Source organism: Sceloporus undulatus, chromosome 1, assembly GCF_019175285.1.
Source record: "Sceloporus undulatus isolate JIND9_A2432 ecotype Alabama chromosome 1, SceUnd_v1.1, whole genome shotgun sequence".
Lineage (NCBI taxonomy): Eukaryota > Metazoa > Chordata > Lepidosauria > Squamata > Phrynosomatidae > Sceloporus > Sceloporus undulatus.
Window position 1 is genome coordinate 29,365,425 of NC_056522.1, and position 16,721 is coordinate 29,382,145.

Sequence of the window (16,721 nt, forward strand, 5' to 3'; positions counted from 1 at the left end):
CATAGATTCTATGATTCTATGATCCTATATATCAGATCAGGCATGGGAGATGATCAGACGGGGGGAAATCGGGGAAGAAAAAGGCAGTCACGTAATCGTGCTGAAAATTTTCAGATGATGTCACACTTATCCAGGACTTAATCCATGAAGATCAAGGAAGGTCCCAGCAACAAACAATTCCCAGGACTTCCCCATAAATGGTTTGAGCATTCCTGGGTCTTCATGGGTTAAGTCCTGGATAAGTGCAATGTGTCTGAAAATCTTCAGTGCGATCATGCAACTTTGCCTTTTATTTCTGGCTCCCCACCACCACCTGATAATCTCCATGGTTTTAGATCTTCTACAGTGAAGACAGATGCAAATAATTATTTCAGTTTCTCTATAATCTCCTTATTCTCCTTTAATGTTTTTTTAACTCCCTTATCAGCCAACAGTCTAAGGGACTATCTACTTATTTTCTGCTTCTGATCCATTTAAAAAAAACACTGTGTATATGTGTATATATATATATATATATTCTTGAAAGAACATTTTGCTTGTGTTTACGTTCTTTTTTTGTTCACCTTGTTCAGACTAGATGGTTTTTGTTTCTCATCACTGGTTGCTTACCATGGTGATGAGATCTTGGGACTTTTTTGTACTTTTCCTGACCAGTGCCATAAATTCTAGAAAATTCTAGAATTCCAGAAATTCTAAACAAAATTTTAAAAAAACCTGTATTGATTTTTCTGTTCCACATTTTAATTGGTTCCATCATTTGACAGATATTACCTTTTATGAATTGAAATTTATTTGTGTTGGAGCTTTCTTAGTACTTTTGACCTTCTCTTTCATCTTCCTTTTTAACTCATATTTCTAAAGTTTCCTCTTCTGAACACATTATTGAATTTATCATTTTAAAATTATTGATGATGATGATGATGATGATGATGATGATGACGACGACGATGACGTTGGTGGTGGGAATAATAAGATTAAAAATAAGGTAACAATAGCAATGTGTGATGCAGTGGTTTGAATGTTGGAGTAGGACTCTGGGAGGCAGGGTTCAAATCCTTGTTCAGTCATGGAAACCCACTAGGGGACCTTTGGCAAGTCGTACCCTCTCAGGCGCAGAGGAAAGTAACAGCCAAAATGTTCCATCTCCAAGAGTTACAATCTAAATTTCAATAATCAAGGTGGTAACTTGGGAGAAATCACAGAAGGTTTATTTTAGTACATCAATGGCTTCTTTAAACTCATTAACATGTTGGTGTGCTAATTCAGACATTTTTATGCATCTTCTTTGCATAAAACTCCATTGTTTATTTCCTAAATTTAAAAAAAAATGACATTTGCTGATAACATTTTATTTCTTGATTTTGTTCACATGATTATCATCACACTTTTAACATTCAATCTCCACTAAATTCACTTCCTGGCTGCTCACGCTTCTGAGGCTCAGCCTTAAATTTCACTTACCTTCTGAGACTCCTCCTCCCCCAAAGCGTGTCCCATTGGAAACATTTCCATTGTGTCCTGCTTTGCTGTGGTTATTATTTTTCCACCTCCTTTCCTGCAAAATGTAGTTCTTTCTTCTCTTTTCAGCGTCTAATCACCATCTCCAGTTGACAAGAAAGTAATAGAGACTAACCTTAAAACACCTAGACCACACCTGGTTGTGAAATATTGTTGCTACCATTGTACTATGAAACAAACTCCGGTTAAAGGTTCATCAGATAGTGGTTATGACTGATCCATCATCTCATTTTGTAAAAGTGAGAAGCAACAACACAATTGCAGGCTCTTTTTATAAATATACTGGCAGAGCAATTGAGTTTCAATCTGAATGGCTTAGTTTAACAGTGCCGAAGTGATCATTACGAAGAATTCATCTATATTATTTATCAGATTGTCAAAGAAACTTGAACTCACTAGGAGATGGCTTTAATACCGAACAACTGTCTCAGTATTTTGAACGTATCTTATGCAGTCAGGTAAGTAAATAGAAGGTTATTTTGACTAATTTCATCTTTGTGAATTATGGTATGGGTTGCCCTGATCCACACATCCTGGAATAATGTGCAGAGCTGAAATTAATTGTATGCTGCCTTTTCTAATTTTTGAATATTCCAGCAGAGTACTTGGCTTCTGAATACATCCAACAGTGACCCAACTGGGCAGACATCAATGGCAGAATAAATTCCCCTTTCCCTGCAACCAACGTGATCCGCTAGACTAGCCCTCCTAGTTGGGAGCCATCCAGAGCAAATCTGGGGGTGGGAGGAAGTACAGTGGTACCTCGGGATACGAATTACCCAGCTTACGAATTTTTCGGGATACGAATAAATCCCATAGGGATTTATTGTTTCGGGTTACGAACGTTTTTTCGGGTTACGAAAAAACGCCGGCGCTGTTTTAAATGGAGCCGCGGCAGAGCCGCGGCTTTTTTTCCCATTAGCGCCTATGGCAATTCGGGTTACGAAGGTTTTTCGGGTTACGAAATTAGCCGCGGAACGAATTAATTTCGTAACCCGAGGGAGCACTGTACAAAGAATAGAAAGAAAGGGGGAAATAATATTGCAGGAGCAGATGTCTGCTCATGCAATATTGGATGTAAGCCAGTGTGTTTAAATTCATAATTAAAGGGAAATCTTTTTACAAATATTAATTTGTCTCCTTGAAGATTCTCACTCTTTCCCTTTAGCCCTGTCATAAGTGGAGAGAGTAGCCACTTTGTGGTTGGATCTGAATGCATGGCTAGTGGAGCATTTCAGTACACTTGTAGTTGTGTTTCAGCAGGACTTCTGTCAGCATTGTTAGAGCCACTCTCTTGCCCTAGGTACCAGCTGGTTGCATAATGGAGAGTGTATAAACATTTTTGCCTGACACCCAAATTGACTGAAAGTAATGAGCGGGTTTTTTTTTTAACCTGCTCTGTATTGCTTTACTTGAAGCAGAATTGTCAGTTAGTATGTGTTCTGCTGATAAATAGATCTGGCATTTAATCACAATTTTGCAACAGTGTAAGAAATATATAAATAATGAAAGGATGGGCAAATTTTTTGGACCCAAGAGCCATTTATTTATTTGTTTGTTTGTTTGTTTTGGTTCTCAAATCTCCTGGGCACCACACACATTGTCAAATATATGTTGTTGTTGTTGTTGTTGTTGTGTCCCTTCCTGTCATTTCTGACTTATGGCAACCCTAAAGTGACTTTGAGAGCAAGCATGGTGTAGTGGTTAGAGTCATGGACTATAACTCTGGAGACCAGAGTTCGATTCTCACCTAGGCCATGAAACCCACTGGGTGACCGTGAGCCAAGCCACATGTTTTCAGCCTCATGGGAAGGCAATGGCAAACCTCTCCTGCTGAAATATTGCCAAGAAAACCCCTTGATAGGTTTGTCTTAGGGTCACCATGAGTCAGAAAGGACTTGAAGGCACACAACACACAAGGTGACATTGTAATGGAGTTTTCTTGGCAAGATTTGTTTGGAGGGGGGTTGCCATTGCCATCCCCTAATACTGAGAGAGTGTGACATGAGTGGGTTTACATGGTTTAGTCAGTGGGTTTATATGGTCAAACTGGGATTCAAATCCTGGTTTCCAGAGCCCAGAGTCCAATGCTCAAACCTCTGGCTCATACCACAAACCAAACCAACTAAACCAGAAGTGGAAAGGTGTCCATTTGGTTAATACCACATGTGAAATAACTTAAATGCCACTGTGATTTTACTTTTGCACAATTTAAGTAGCATTTGAGAAATCAAACTCCTATTTTCTTTACATAGCACACTGCTTTATTGTTACCTGAAATGACAGCCTTCATAAATGCTGTTTCCATTTTAATGTCCCCTCTTGCCCCTGAAAATAACATATCGGTGTGGCAGACATATCATTGCCAAGACATGGATTTCTGCATATTCGTATACAAAAGAAACTTTAATAACTTGTGTGATTAAAGTATAAGAAATTTCCAATGTTCATTCTGATTGAACTACTGTCAGCGGTGGGAGTACATTGTGTGAACAAGAATGTGTAGCACTTATACTACATTATTTAATTGCACAGAAAGTATTCTTCTATAAATTTTACCGAATTTACTAAACCAGGAAGCACACATTAATGGATATTTAGGTTGAAATAATTGTTTTTTGGGAAGACAAAGTATTTTTATAGAATTCAAAGATACAGCTATGTTATTAGTCTGTGCAATCAGACTAGCATAACAAAATATAATCTCGTAGCACCTTTGAGACTAACTGAAAGAAAGTAGTTGGCAGCATGAGCTTTCGTGGACTTAAATCCAATTGCATCTGAGGAAGCAGACGTAAGTCTACAAAAGCTCTTGTTGCCAACTTCTTTCAGTTAATCTCAAAGGTGCTACAATGCTACATAAAATATTTTTGTGTCAGACAATTCATACCTTACCATTTCAGTAAATTTTAGATGTTCATTGAAAACCTTTGAATGAGAACATTCAGACCTGTATGTAAGTGTGAGCACTTTCTCATCTTTGTCACAATTCTCCAGTCAGTTTGCACATTTTCCAACTCTGGTACAAGAGTTGAATTCCCTTGTTTGGAATTCCAAAATATTCTGAAAACCCAAACTTTCTTCATGGGTGGCTGAGATTATAACACCTTTGCTTTCTTCTGGTTCAATTTAAACAAAGTTTGTTTTATGCACAAAATTATTAAAAAATAGTGCATAAAATCACCCGCATGTATAAGATGTATAGGAAACAGTTTGTGTTCATACTTGAGTCCTATCTCCAAGATATCTCATTATGTATGTCTATGCAGCTACAGGTATTCCAAAATCCCCCAAAAAAACCAAAGCCCAAAACATTTCTGATTCCAAGCATTTCAGATATGAGAGGCTCAACATATAGCAAAATATATACCTTCCCCATGAGCCAGTGCCATCACTAGGGTTGGTGTCACTCGGTGCAGTAACTCATGGTATCACACACACTCCATTGACCTCCTCCCACACCACACCATACAGAAGCCTTAGCAATGTGTTTTGCATTAATACTACTCATAAATCACAATTCCCATATATCACTGACTGTAGTGGTAATAGTTGTAACATAAACAACTAGCAAAATTAAAATGATACCTTTAAATTACAATATCATATGCACAGAATAAATGTGTTTACATATAAATAATTTCATGTAGTTAAAGTGAAAATTTGATAAAATGTGATGTTTTCAAAGAAAATTTAAAAAAATAAATAATAAACAGCAACCCGGCCCCCGGCTCAAAAAGGTTGCCTACCCCTGGTGTAGCGGCTTGAGCATTGGACCACGACCCTGGACACCAAGGTTCAGTTCCCCACTCAGCCATAGAAACCCACGGGTGACCTTGAACAAGTCACACACTCTCAGCTTCAAAAAACCCGATGATAGGTTTGCCTTAGGGTCTCCATAAGTCAAAAACAACCTGGAGGCACACAACAACAACAATAGGAATGCATAATAACTGGCTACATATGTGTTGTTGTTGTTGTTGTGTGTCTTCAAGTCGTTTCAGACCTATGGTGACCCTAAGGCAAACCTACCATGAGTTTTTTCCTCCCGTAAGATTTGTTCATAGGAGGTTTGCTATTGCCTTCCCTGAAACTGAGAGCATGTGATTTGCCCAAATAAATAAATAAATAAATAAATAAGCAGGGAATCAAACCCTGGTCTCCAGAATCATATTGCAACACTCAAACTATTACTATTACTGACTTTAATTAAAATGAATTCCTCATTAAAGATTATAAAATTCATTGAAATCACCACTCACTATTAACAAATGATATCTTTCCACCCATACATAATGTATTATTATTACACATATGTTTTTATGTAAAGGAACCTCAAATGTATTTAAACTGTCTTTAATCAATATGATGACTAATAATTTATATGACAACTGTGGTATTGACCTTTCCATTGACTATAATGCATCATGTTCCTTTTCCCATCGAGTATATAGTGCATTTAGCAATTTGCCAGTGAATTTTTGATGGCAATGTCTTTCAGAATAAAATTTATGAGGATCACTGGGGAGAATGCAAGAAATGAACTGGCTAGCCTCGTGGGGCTCATAAAAAAAATGGCTGAATGTAAATAAACTATCAATAAGTTTTCCTGTGAAGCATCCGCACTGTAAAAATAGTCTGTCTTAACACCACTTTAACTGCCCTAGCTCAATGCTATGGAACCCTGGAAACTGTAGTTTGTTGTGAGCTCTGGTGCCAGCACAAACTACAGTTCTCAGAATTCCATAGCATTGAGCCAGGGCAGTTAAGGTGGTGTCAAAACAGACGACTTCTGCAGTGCAGATGCAGCCTTTGTGCTCTTTCTTGGTTGCCCTTTCACCTTCCTTTTTAACCCAGCCTCCTATTTCAAAGTTTCTGCTTCTGAACACATTATTGAATTCATTACTAAATTTCAAAGTAGATGGTGATGATGACGATGAGAATAAGATTGAGAGTAATGTAGCAATAGCAATGAGTGGTGCAGTGGTTTGACTGTTGGACTGGGACACTGGGACACTAAAGTTCGAATCCTTGCTTTGCCATCAAGGTCCACTGGGTCTTTACCCACCTTAAGCAAATCACAGTCTCTCAGCTTCAGAGCAAGGCAATAGCAAACCCCATCTGGCAAATCCTGCTAAGAAAACCAATGATAGGGCTGTCGTAAGTTGGTCAACTTGAAGGCACATTTAAACACATTCTTAACTTGTTACATTTTTATTTTTCTTTCCTCTTTTAAAGGGAACGTGTGGGACCTTGGTGGAATATTCCATCATATAATAAGAAGTGGAACAGACAGATTCTCAAGGATGTTTCATTTCATATCAAAAGTGGTCAGCTTATGGGTATCTTAGGGAATTCTGGTAAGTAGCATATTCCTACACATCTGCACTGAATGTCCAATTATAGTGCAATTCCATGGGTCCTGGGGCAAATATTTGGGGAAGAAAGGTGTGGTTAACAGATAGATTTCTAATTAGGTTGTAATTTGATTTTATTCTGAATAATGTTTGGGATACATATCAAAGTGTGTGGCATTGTCCATACTCTAACTATCCTGATTTGATAAGGATTGTCCCAATTAATCCTCTGTTGTTCCATTTTCCCCCCCAGCTGCTTTTAAAATGTCCTAGTTTCTCTCGCCTCCTCTCACTTGCCCACTTGGTCTTCAATTCTTGCAAACTAAGGTCCAAAACACACTGCAGAAATAATCCAGTTCGAGACTGCTTTAACTGCCTTGGCTCAGTGCTAGGGAATCCTGGGTACTGCAGTTAATTGTGGCACCGGAGCTCTCTGACAGAGAAGGCTCAACATCTCACAAAACCACAGTTCCCAGAATTCCCTAGCACAGAGCCAGGGCAGTCCAAGCAGTCTCAAAAGTGGACTATTTCTGCATGTGTTTCCGACCTAAGTATAAAGTGCAAAAATAATTTGCACTTAATTAACTCTGGGAGCAGGGGAGATAATAACAGGGACAAAATCTTGTCCCTCTCAGTAGACTCAGTATTAATTATTTCTATTAATTTTAGTAATACATTTTATTAATTTTATTTATTTGTTTGTTTGTTTTTGAGGAGGATCACCAAAGCTAGGAGAGGCTGCAGCAATTTGCTTTTGCCTGAACCTGCAGAGAAGGGCAAGATTCCCCCTTCCTTTCCTTTGTCCCCTGCAGTTAATAATTTACAGCAATTAAAAAAAAAAACACACCAGAGAACGAAGGGAGACTGTGGGGAAACAAAGACGAGGACATTTTAAAAGCAGCTGAAAAGTGGTGTGACAGATGATTATACAATGACTGTCCTGCCAAATTGAGGCAGTTGGACAGTATAGATTCTTGGTCCACTAAAACTGAATTAATTGAGTGCAAACTACTTTTGCACTTTGAACTCAGTTTGCATCCACTGAAGACAAAGGGTGAAGGTAGGAGGAGGAGAGAGAAACTGGGAAAAGTGGAACAACAGAGGATTACTTTTGCCATCTGGACCACATTCTGATTTGGCCACGTGTTCCAGCTTTTGTCTGTGAACTGTTGGTGTCTATGGAAGAGGCCTTGTCTTGAGTCAGATAAATGGACCATGTAGCCAGTAATGCCAACTCTGACTGGCACCATTTGCACTACAGGAATTCAGGCAGAAATCATTCCTAGCCATACTTGAATATTCCTGGTTTTCTTTCCTGGTGGTCTTCCATAAAAAAAATTAAACAGGTTCACCCTTGCTTACCTCCTAAAATCCCATACTGACCTCAGCTGACAGTTGTTGGTCAAAGCCTAAATCCTGTTGTCTGTTCCAACTGGAGTCAACCCAGTGAACCATTGGAACTTGTGTCAGTGGACTTAGAATCGTAGAATCATAGAATCATAGAGTTGGAAGATACCGCAAGGGCCATCCAGTCCAACCCCCTGCCATGCAGGAAATCCATATCAAAGCATCCCCGACAGATGGCCATCCAGCCTCTGTTTGAAGACCTCCAGGGAAGGAGACTCCACTACACTCCAAGGGAGTGTGTTCCACTGTCAAACAGCCCTTACTGTCAGGAAGTTCCTCCTAATGTTGAGGTGGAATCTCTTTTCCTTCAGCTTGCATCCATTGTTCTGGGTCCTGTTCTCCGGAGCAGCAGAAAACAAGCTTGCTCCCTCCTCAATATGACTTCCTTTCAAATATTACCAAGTTCCCACTCTATGGAGCAACTCTAATTGAAACTAAGAATTGGATTTATATTGGAGTATAGTGGGCTGGACATGTTCTCATTGTTATAGTCAACAAGTTCAGAAAAATACTAATTTAGCTGTGGCAAAGCAAATGGCAATGATAGTTGCAGCTACAGGCTCTTTCTTGAGGTGTGCGACATTTTTCACAAGTTAACTGTGTCTGATATTGCCAATTGTCCACTTAGGAAAAAAGCACTGCAGGTTCTTGTGCCTTCAGCATAGATTTGAAGTTCAGAAATCAGCAGGTGAACCATTTCACAGCATGGATTTAAATGTTTTAGCACCTGCTATGTGCTGCAGATCAAACTGCTGTTAAAAGGGCAGCTAGCAAAGATTGGTTCAAATGCTGGCAGTGCTATGGATGATCACAAGCCTTAAGCAACTGGTTTTTTTTTTTATTGTGAATTCAGTATATCACTATATTAAATTTCCCAATGTGCATTAGGATCTGGAAAAACAACTCTGTTGGATGCCATAGCTGGAAGATTGAACCATAAGACAAACTTTCTTGGCCAGGTTTATGTCAACGGACGTGAGCTGAGACAGAAGCAATTTCAGAAATGTTTTTCTTATGTTCTCCAGGTTGGTTGGTTTTTTGCTTTTTATTTTCTGTTGCATTTACATGGGTAGTATTTTAGTTATCAAAATTACAGGACAGATAATATTGCTGAATGTAAGGATGGATGATAAATTTGTTCAGCTTACACACTCCCAAAATACAGTAGTATATGAACTGGAATGAAGTTATATTTCACTGTTTGTCCTTTTCAGTGTATGACAGCACAGTTTGCTGTACTGGGATAATTTAATTTTGGGGGAGTAAATTATGCACAGAAATGTATATATTGATGAAAAATCAACACAATAGCATATTAAGGAAAAAATCTTGCAAAAATGCATGTAATAGACAAATCTTTGTAGAAAAACGTGTCAGCTGGGCAAACCTTCAAAGAAAAATGTGTATATTAGGAGAAACATACATATGAATTATGGGTGCAACTTAAAGTGATGAGGTAATTGGGAAGCACAGATTTAAGATCGTATCCAGACTGATTAAAAAGATAAGAAAGTCCCAGATTTTGTTCCTGTACTTTCCAATCCTATTTTGGAGTTCCATACAAATTGTATGATTTTCAATCAGTTTTATAATGTTTTAATGTGGTGATTGTAATTTGGTTTTAAAACCTTTTATAAACATTTTTAATTAGTTGTACTGGAAGTTGCTTTAGGGTCTGTCCTAGTTGAAAGGCGGAGTATTAAATAAATAAATAAATAAATATTTTGTTTATCTCAGATTATTTTCTGTCAGTTCCTGGCATAATCAGAGACTTTTTATACCAGCTCCTTAGATTGGTTTATTTTGACTGGGTATAAAATTGGAAAGAACAGGAACAAAATCTGGGACTTTTCAATCAGTGTGGCAGCAGCATGAGAAACTGAAGTGGGCAGATTCATTTATCTCAACTTTACATGCTATCCTTTTTCACAGCATTTACTTCACAGAAGTCAATGGATGTGTACATTTAGGTAAACTATAGAAACTAACATTGCTGTGTTTTGCCCCCTCTATGTTTTAGAATGAGACCTTATTAAGCTACCTCACCATAGAAGAATGTTTGACTTACGTTGCTTTGCTAGCACTCCAGAAGCGCTCCAGTGACTTGATAAAAAAGAAGGTTTGTACTATTAAACTTGTACAATATATTCTAGAAGATTAAATATTTGGGTGGGAAATTACATCTCTAAGCTGGCTCAATTGCTCCTTAAAGCCCATTAAAATTTACCTGTAGTTCAGCACGAAATGGCAAAGCAACCTTCCTTTACAAGGAAAACATATCTACAATAAGTGCACCATTTTTCCCATCTAAGGGAATGGTTCAGACAGCACCTGAATGCACTCTTTGCAGTAAGCAATAAAGAGATGTTTTATAGTTCTTCCATATAACACAACAACCACATTTTCATAGAATCATAGAATTGGAAGGGGCCTCATGGGTGATCAATTCCAACTCCCTGCTCAGTTCAGGATTTCTAGCTAAACCATCCCATCAGGTAGTTGTCCAGAGTCTTTTTGAAGGAGATCCCGCCATCTCTCTGGTCAATTACTTCCATTGCCAAATTGCTCTTATCGTCAAGAAGTTCCTTCTAATGTTCAATCAAAGGCTATGTTCCTATAACTTCAAACCATTAGACCTGGTCCTACCCACTCAGGAAATAGAAGAAACTTGCTCCCTTTGCAGGGATAGTAAATGGCTCTTTTTTAGAAGAATGGCCATACTAGTCCCAATTTGAGCTAGAGTTGCCAGGTACACATCACCCCAATTAAAAAATGGATAAATTGATCAAGATTTGCCTGCTAATTTAAATGTAGAGACACAAATTTAGAAATAATTGCTGTAATTACAATAGATATATATTATATCTCACTATAGTGGGGAAAACTCTGATGGGCTATGTACCTCCTCAGCCATATGTCCCGGCACCAGTGTTTAATGGGCAACTTTAAGGTCTGTCCCTTCTCCTGTTATACTTCTTTTGTCTTCAAACCAGACTTAGCCTGGGCAGCTTTTCAAAAGGAGGATGCCTTGACTGTCCTCTGGCAGCCCTTCAAATAGAGGACTGCCTTCTATAAAGTAAGACACATGTCCCTCCTTGTTTGTGCTGAGACATTCTGCATCTTTGAGCTGGAGAGATCATTTATATTTATACTGAGCATCCCTACCGTGCTTTAAAGTATTTTACAGATATTATCAGGGTAATCCACATAATAACTCTGAATAACAGGTCAATATTAAGGCAAATGATCAGGCTAAGGATGGAAAATAATGCCTCATCTAGGGCACCTGGTGGATTATAGCTGTTGTGAGAATTAAACAGAGTTCACTACAGGAGCTTTCTGTCCTCGAAATCAGAACCATCTGGATGAATGCCCTATTCAGATAATAGCTTAATGATTCATTCAGACCCATTTTGTATCATGGCACCTTTATATTTTAGACTCTTTTTTTTTTCCCCAGCCTGTTTTTTTCCATCATTCTGGGTAATGTTTTATGTTGCTTTAAAAAATATATATAGCCCTTAATGGATGCTCAAGTAGCAGCTGGACAGACAATCCCCACCTCAGGTTCTTCCTAAACTGTCCTTGTTTTTGCAGGTTGATGCTGTTATGGCTGAACTGAATCTCAGTCACGTTGGTAACAGTGTAATTGGAAGCCGTATTTTTCGGGGAATTTCTGATGGGGAAAGACGTCGTGTTTCAATCGCAGCACAGCTATTACAAGATCCCAGTGAGTACGGCACTGAGCTTTTCAGAAGAAAACAAATACTCCTGTCCTTTTTGATTAGACTGTCACTTGGTACACACACCTACCACCCACCTCTCCCCGACGTTTTTTATTAGAACTTTTCATCTGTCACAGAGGCTTAATCTAGCGATGCTCATTAAAGTTCAGGAGGAGCTCAGAGTGCCCTCCCCTACCTGCTGGAGATTTAGCACAGGAAAAGCTACAATCTCAATTTGGATGTTGGTGAGATTTGCAATGACTAATCCTCAATTTAGGCAAATGATTTAGAATAATAATCCAGGCCTTTGAATAACTTGGGGAAACTGAGTGAGTGGCTATGCCAGAAGTTACCCATTCAATGATCCTGTCAAAAGCCCTTCAGAATCTCATGCTGGATCTCAGTGTACTTGTGTTACAACACCCATAGGATGGAGCTGAGTCTGGACAGCCTCAATTTGGTCATCAAGATTATATTGACAGCATAAAAGTAATCACTAATGAAAAAAGCATCCATAACATGTCAGGAAGTTTGAATATGGGGAGAATGCTAAATGAAAGTTATTCATTTTCTCCAGCAAAAGGGAGAAAAGTATTATAATTGTCCATTCCCACATGCAACACAGATACAGTTAAAGATTTACGTCCTACTCATAGGGAAATACTTCTTTCTCAGGTAACAAAATAATAAAATATGATTGAATATGTAGGGATCATAAATACGAATGTATAAATCTAGGTTACACATTTGTAGTTGCAATCATGAATTCCAGCCAATTATATTAAATTTGTGTTAGGATCATTCAAGATGATTGTCAAATTCCTCACTTTCAAAAGAAAGAATCAATTATGAAAATGTTCCATTTCAAGTTCTGTAGGAAGTAAATCTCAGCACTTTAGTTCTAAGATACAGGAAAATACTGAAAGAATGGTGAAAGAATGAATTAGCAAAAAAAAAAAAAAAGTGAAAAAGTCTGCTTAGGGTGGAATGCCCTGTTATTTTCACACTAACTAGTGGAAATTCAAGAACCGGAGGAAAGTATTAGGAGACAAAGTTCAATTCTTCCCCTCCATGTAGTGACCTAGATCCACTGAGTAGTCCCAACTGAAGTAGACACATTGAATCAATGGGAACTTGATAAATCAACATTTATATAAGTTATATTGATTTCAATGGGTCTATTCAAGTTGGGTCTAGCCATTGGATTCAGGCATTCAGTCACAGAGGAGTCTCTAGCGGATGCAGTAGGTGAGGGGTGTACATGGGTGTACATGCAGTAGGGTAGTACATCCAATGGGATGATGCAGCTGCTGGGTGAGCAAGAAAGGGCATTGCCTCCCTTTCTCGCTCATCCAGCAGCCATGACACTCTGAATATGCCCCCCAGAGGCTGCAGTGCCATCCCTTTCAGCAGTGGTCACTTGTAAGAGGCGGTGCCTTCCATTCAGAGTCTGGCACGGCAGCTGCACCAGACTCTGAACAGGACCTCTGGAGGCCATGGCACTATTTCCAGCAGTGGTCTGGCTAGGAGGAGGATTGCTGATTGGGGGAGCAGGCAAGCAAGGCAGTGGGAGCGAGGGAGGGTGGGACACTCCGTCCCCTGGCTTCCTTTCGGGGCACAATCACTGGGTTACACTAAAGGGCGTAACACCACTGTTTGGACATATGGACAACTTACTATGTTAATGTGTTCATCCCTAGTCCTGGTCTTTTTGTCAATTTTGTTTGCATTTTTTTTGTATTTGCTTTATTGTATTTGCGAGTTAAAACGTTCCAAAACACACACACACTTATGCACGCATGTGCACGCACACACACACACACACACACACACACAATCTCTTTACCCTTGCTCACATTGGTTTTCTTCCTAAAAAAATCCCCTTAATTTCCTCCAGAGAAGCTCAGATGTGTTTTATATCACAGTCTTTTTGTGCTCAAGACTGGGTGGACATGAAGACGTAATCAAGAGAATGGCAAGATTTGCAGGAGAGAAGTGTTAAACCCTCTCCCAGCCCTCAATTTCTACTTTTCTTTTGGGGGCTAACAGAGAGTTGGGAACCTCACTTTTATTGAGCTAATACTGTATGTAGTCCATTCCTATAGTCCAGGGGTTGGCAACCTACGGCCCATGGGCCAGATCCGGCCCAGCAAGGCCTTGGGACCAGCCCCAGCCCGGTCCTGCCGCCGATTGCTGCCCCTTCCACGGCTTCCACGCCGCTCCGGGTGCCATTTTGAGTTCGGCCCCCAGTTGTCTGAGGGACAGCAATCTGGCCCCGGCTCAAAAAGGTTGCCTACCCCTGCTATAGTCCCTTAGCCAAGCTGTCAAGCACTTTTACTGTTTTCACAGAGATCATGTTGCTAGATGAACCCACCACAGGTCTGGACTGCATGACAGCCAATCACATTGTGTCGCTGCTTTCAGAGCTTGCTCATAAGGGGAGAATAGTGATTATTACAATTCATCAACCACGATCAGAACTCTTTCAGGTAAGGGGCATCAAAGATATTGCCTAGTATGATGTTGCCTAATATGTTTCCAATCTGAATTGAAGATGCTGGTAATGACATTTGAAGCACTAAATAGCATTGAAGAAGCATATCTCCCTCCCTCCCTCTCTCTCTCTCTCTCTCTCTCTATATATATATATATATGCTCAAGGGTGTGCTAGAGGGGTCCTCCTCGGTATCCCACCAGTTAGTTCAATACACTGTGGATGGACATGGGAAAGGGCTTTCTCTGCTGTGGCACCCCAGTTATGGAACGAAAATCAGAGGCCTGATTGGCACAAATGTTGCTATCATTCTGATGCCATATAAAAATATGATTGCTCATTAAAATTGAAGCCTAGTTGATTTTATACAAAATGCCATCGTGCAATGCTCAAACCACTACTCCAAGTTGACTTTCATACACTTGCATATACATGGTTTTAAATTGTTTAAAATTATTTTAATTTGTTTTAATCTGTCTTTTAATCTTGTTACATTGTTTAATAAATTTTTAATCTTTTAATTTAATTTCCCACTCTTCCTTTGGGGGCTAACAGAGAATTATATACACTGTTTAAAAATTTGTTATATTGATTTTATTGTATACCCCCATGAGATATCTATAAATAGGGTAAGACAGTATCTTATTTTTCGTGAGAGATTTAATGCCAGATTTATTGGAGACCCTCACTCCAAACCAGCCACTCTGAAGCATATGGAGTAGCCTCTTCATGTGAACACAGAAGAATACTCTGGCTACTTTGGTGGTACAAGAGATGTGCCACACAAATGTGTGGGGCATTTGTTTGACAGGAATTTCTAAGAGACAAAAGGCATATAAGTTACTTGAAACAAGAACAACCATAACCCTTTTATGGAGTTCAGTCCAATTCTTCAGATGAATGTATCTGATAAATGCCTCCGAATGAACATCCACAAAGACTTATGACAAAGGAAAATTGGTAGCCTTTAAGATGCAACTCATAGACTTTTCATTGTCATTTTATCAGAAAATGTTAATAATGAGCTCCAAAGGTCTTGGTAGAGAAGGCTTGGAAAGAAGCAAGGATTCTGACCACTGTTTCTCAGTATCCTGTTCTTCTTATTAGAAGTTTTTGCACACTGATACATTTTTGTCTTTATTTTCTGCCAAGGTTTTTGATCAAATCTGCATCATGAGTTTTGGAGAACTGGTTTTCTGTGGAGGCCCATCAGACATGATCACATTTTTTTAGTGGCTGTGGCTATACGTGTCCTGAACATTCCAGCCCTTTTGATTTTTATGGTAAGCATTTCTAAATTGGGTTCTGAAACTGATTGGAAAAGTTTGGAATTAATTAACTGGTCATGGGTGCATGTTTTCAGGAAGATCTACTGGTGGTGGTGACCTCCAAAATGGAGTATTTCAGAGATGGCCTTGGATCCAATGTATGTTCAATGCCTCATCATTTTACCATGAAGCTACAAGATCAGACTCGCCATCCATGCTAGTTTGGAGCTAGCATAAATCTTTCTCTCTCCACAGGGAAGACAAACAAGGGCGGATCTTACTGCAGACCTTCCTTGGAATCCTGACCTTAATTATCTTTATATCAAACTGTGTCCACAACACAAGGCAGCAACAATTGACTCATGCTGACTGCATCTGCTCTGCAGAAATAATGCAAGTTGACAGCTTTCAGTCATTGATCAAAAGGGAGACTGCAACCAAGAAATTAGAAGGCTGCTGCCACATTATAAAAATAAGGCAGTTTTATACCACTTTAATTTCCATTGCTCCATTTTATGGAATCCTGGGATTTGTCATTTGTTGTGGCACCAGAGCTCTCAGACAGCAAAAAGGCTAAATATCTCTCACAAAACTACACATCCCATGATTCAATTGCATTAAGACATGGCAGTTAAAGCGGTGTCAAACTGCATTATTTCTGGAGTACAGATGCAGCCTTTATTTCTGAGAAGCTAGCAAACCCTTTTTGGGCTCATTACCACTTACATTTAAACCGGTTTCTGATTCACCTTCGCTCCATGTTGGTAAATTGATTCCAAAAGGTCCATTGTTCCCACTATGAAAATGGATCTTTTCATTATCCCCTTGTAATCATTTCTTTTTTTGGCACGGTTGTTATCCCCACTACTTTGTGCTGCTTCAAAATGCATGTCAATTATCTGCACGTCATCAGTGATGTAAGTGGCAGCCCAGACAGCCTGGCTTGGGATGG

The 16,721-nt window shown here is 39.2% G+C and overlaps 1 protein-coding gene across 1 annotated transcript in view; it reads left to right on the forward strand.

The window, feature by feature from the left end:
• The first annotated feature begins 1,920 nt into the window (after nucleotides 1–1,920).
• The window catches only part of ABCG5 (ATP binding cassette subfamily G member 5), a 27,097-nt gene continuing 12,296 nt past the window's right edge, over nucleotides 1,921–16,721 (forward strand). The window contains 8 exon segments of the mRNA XM_042468018.1: nucleotides 1,921–1,976; nucleotides 6,757–6,878; nucleotides 9,171–9,307; nucleotides 10,303–10,401; nucleotides 11,880–12,012; nucleotides 14,357–14,496; nucleotides 15,654–15,722; nucleotides 15,724–15,784. Coding sequence (XP_042323952.1) covers nucleotides 1,921–1,976; nucleotides 6,757–6,878; nucleotides 9,171–9,307; nucleotides 10,303–10,401; nucleotides 11,880–12,012; nucleotides 14,357–14,496; nucleotides 15,654–15,722; nucleotides 15,724–15,784 — 817 coding nt within the window.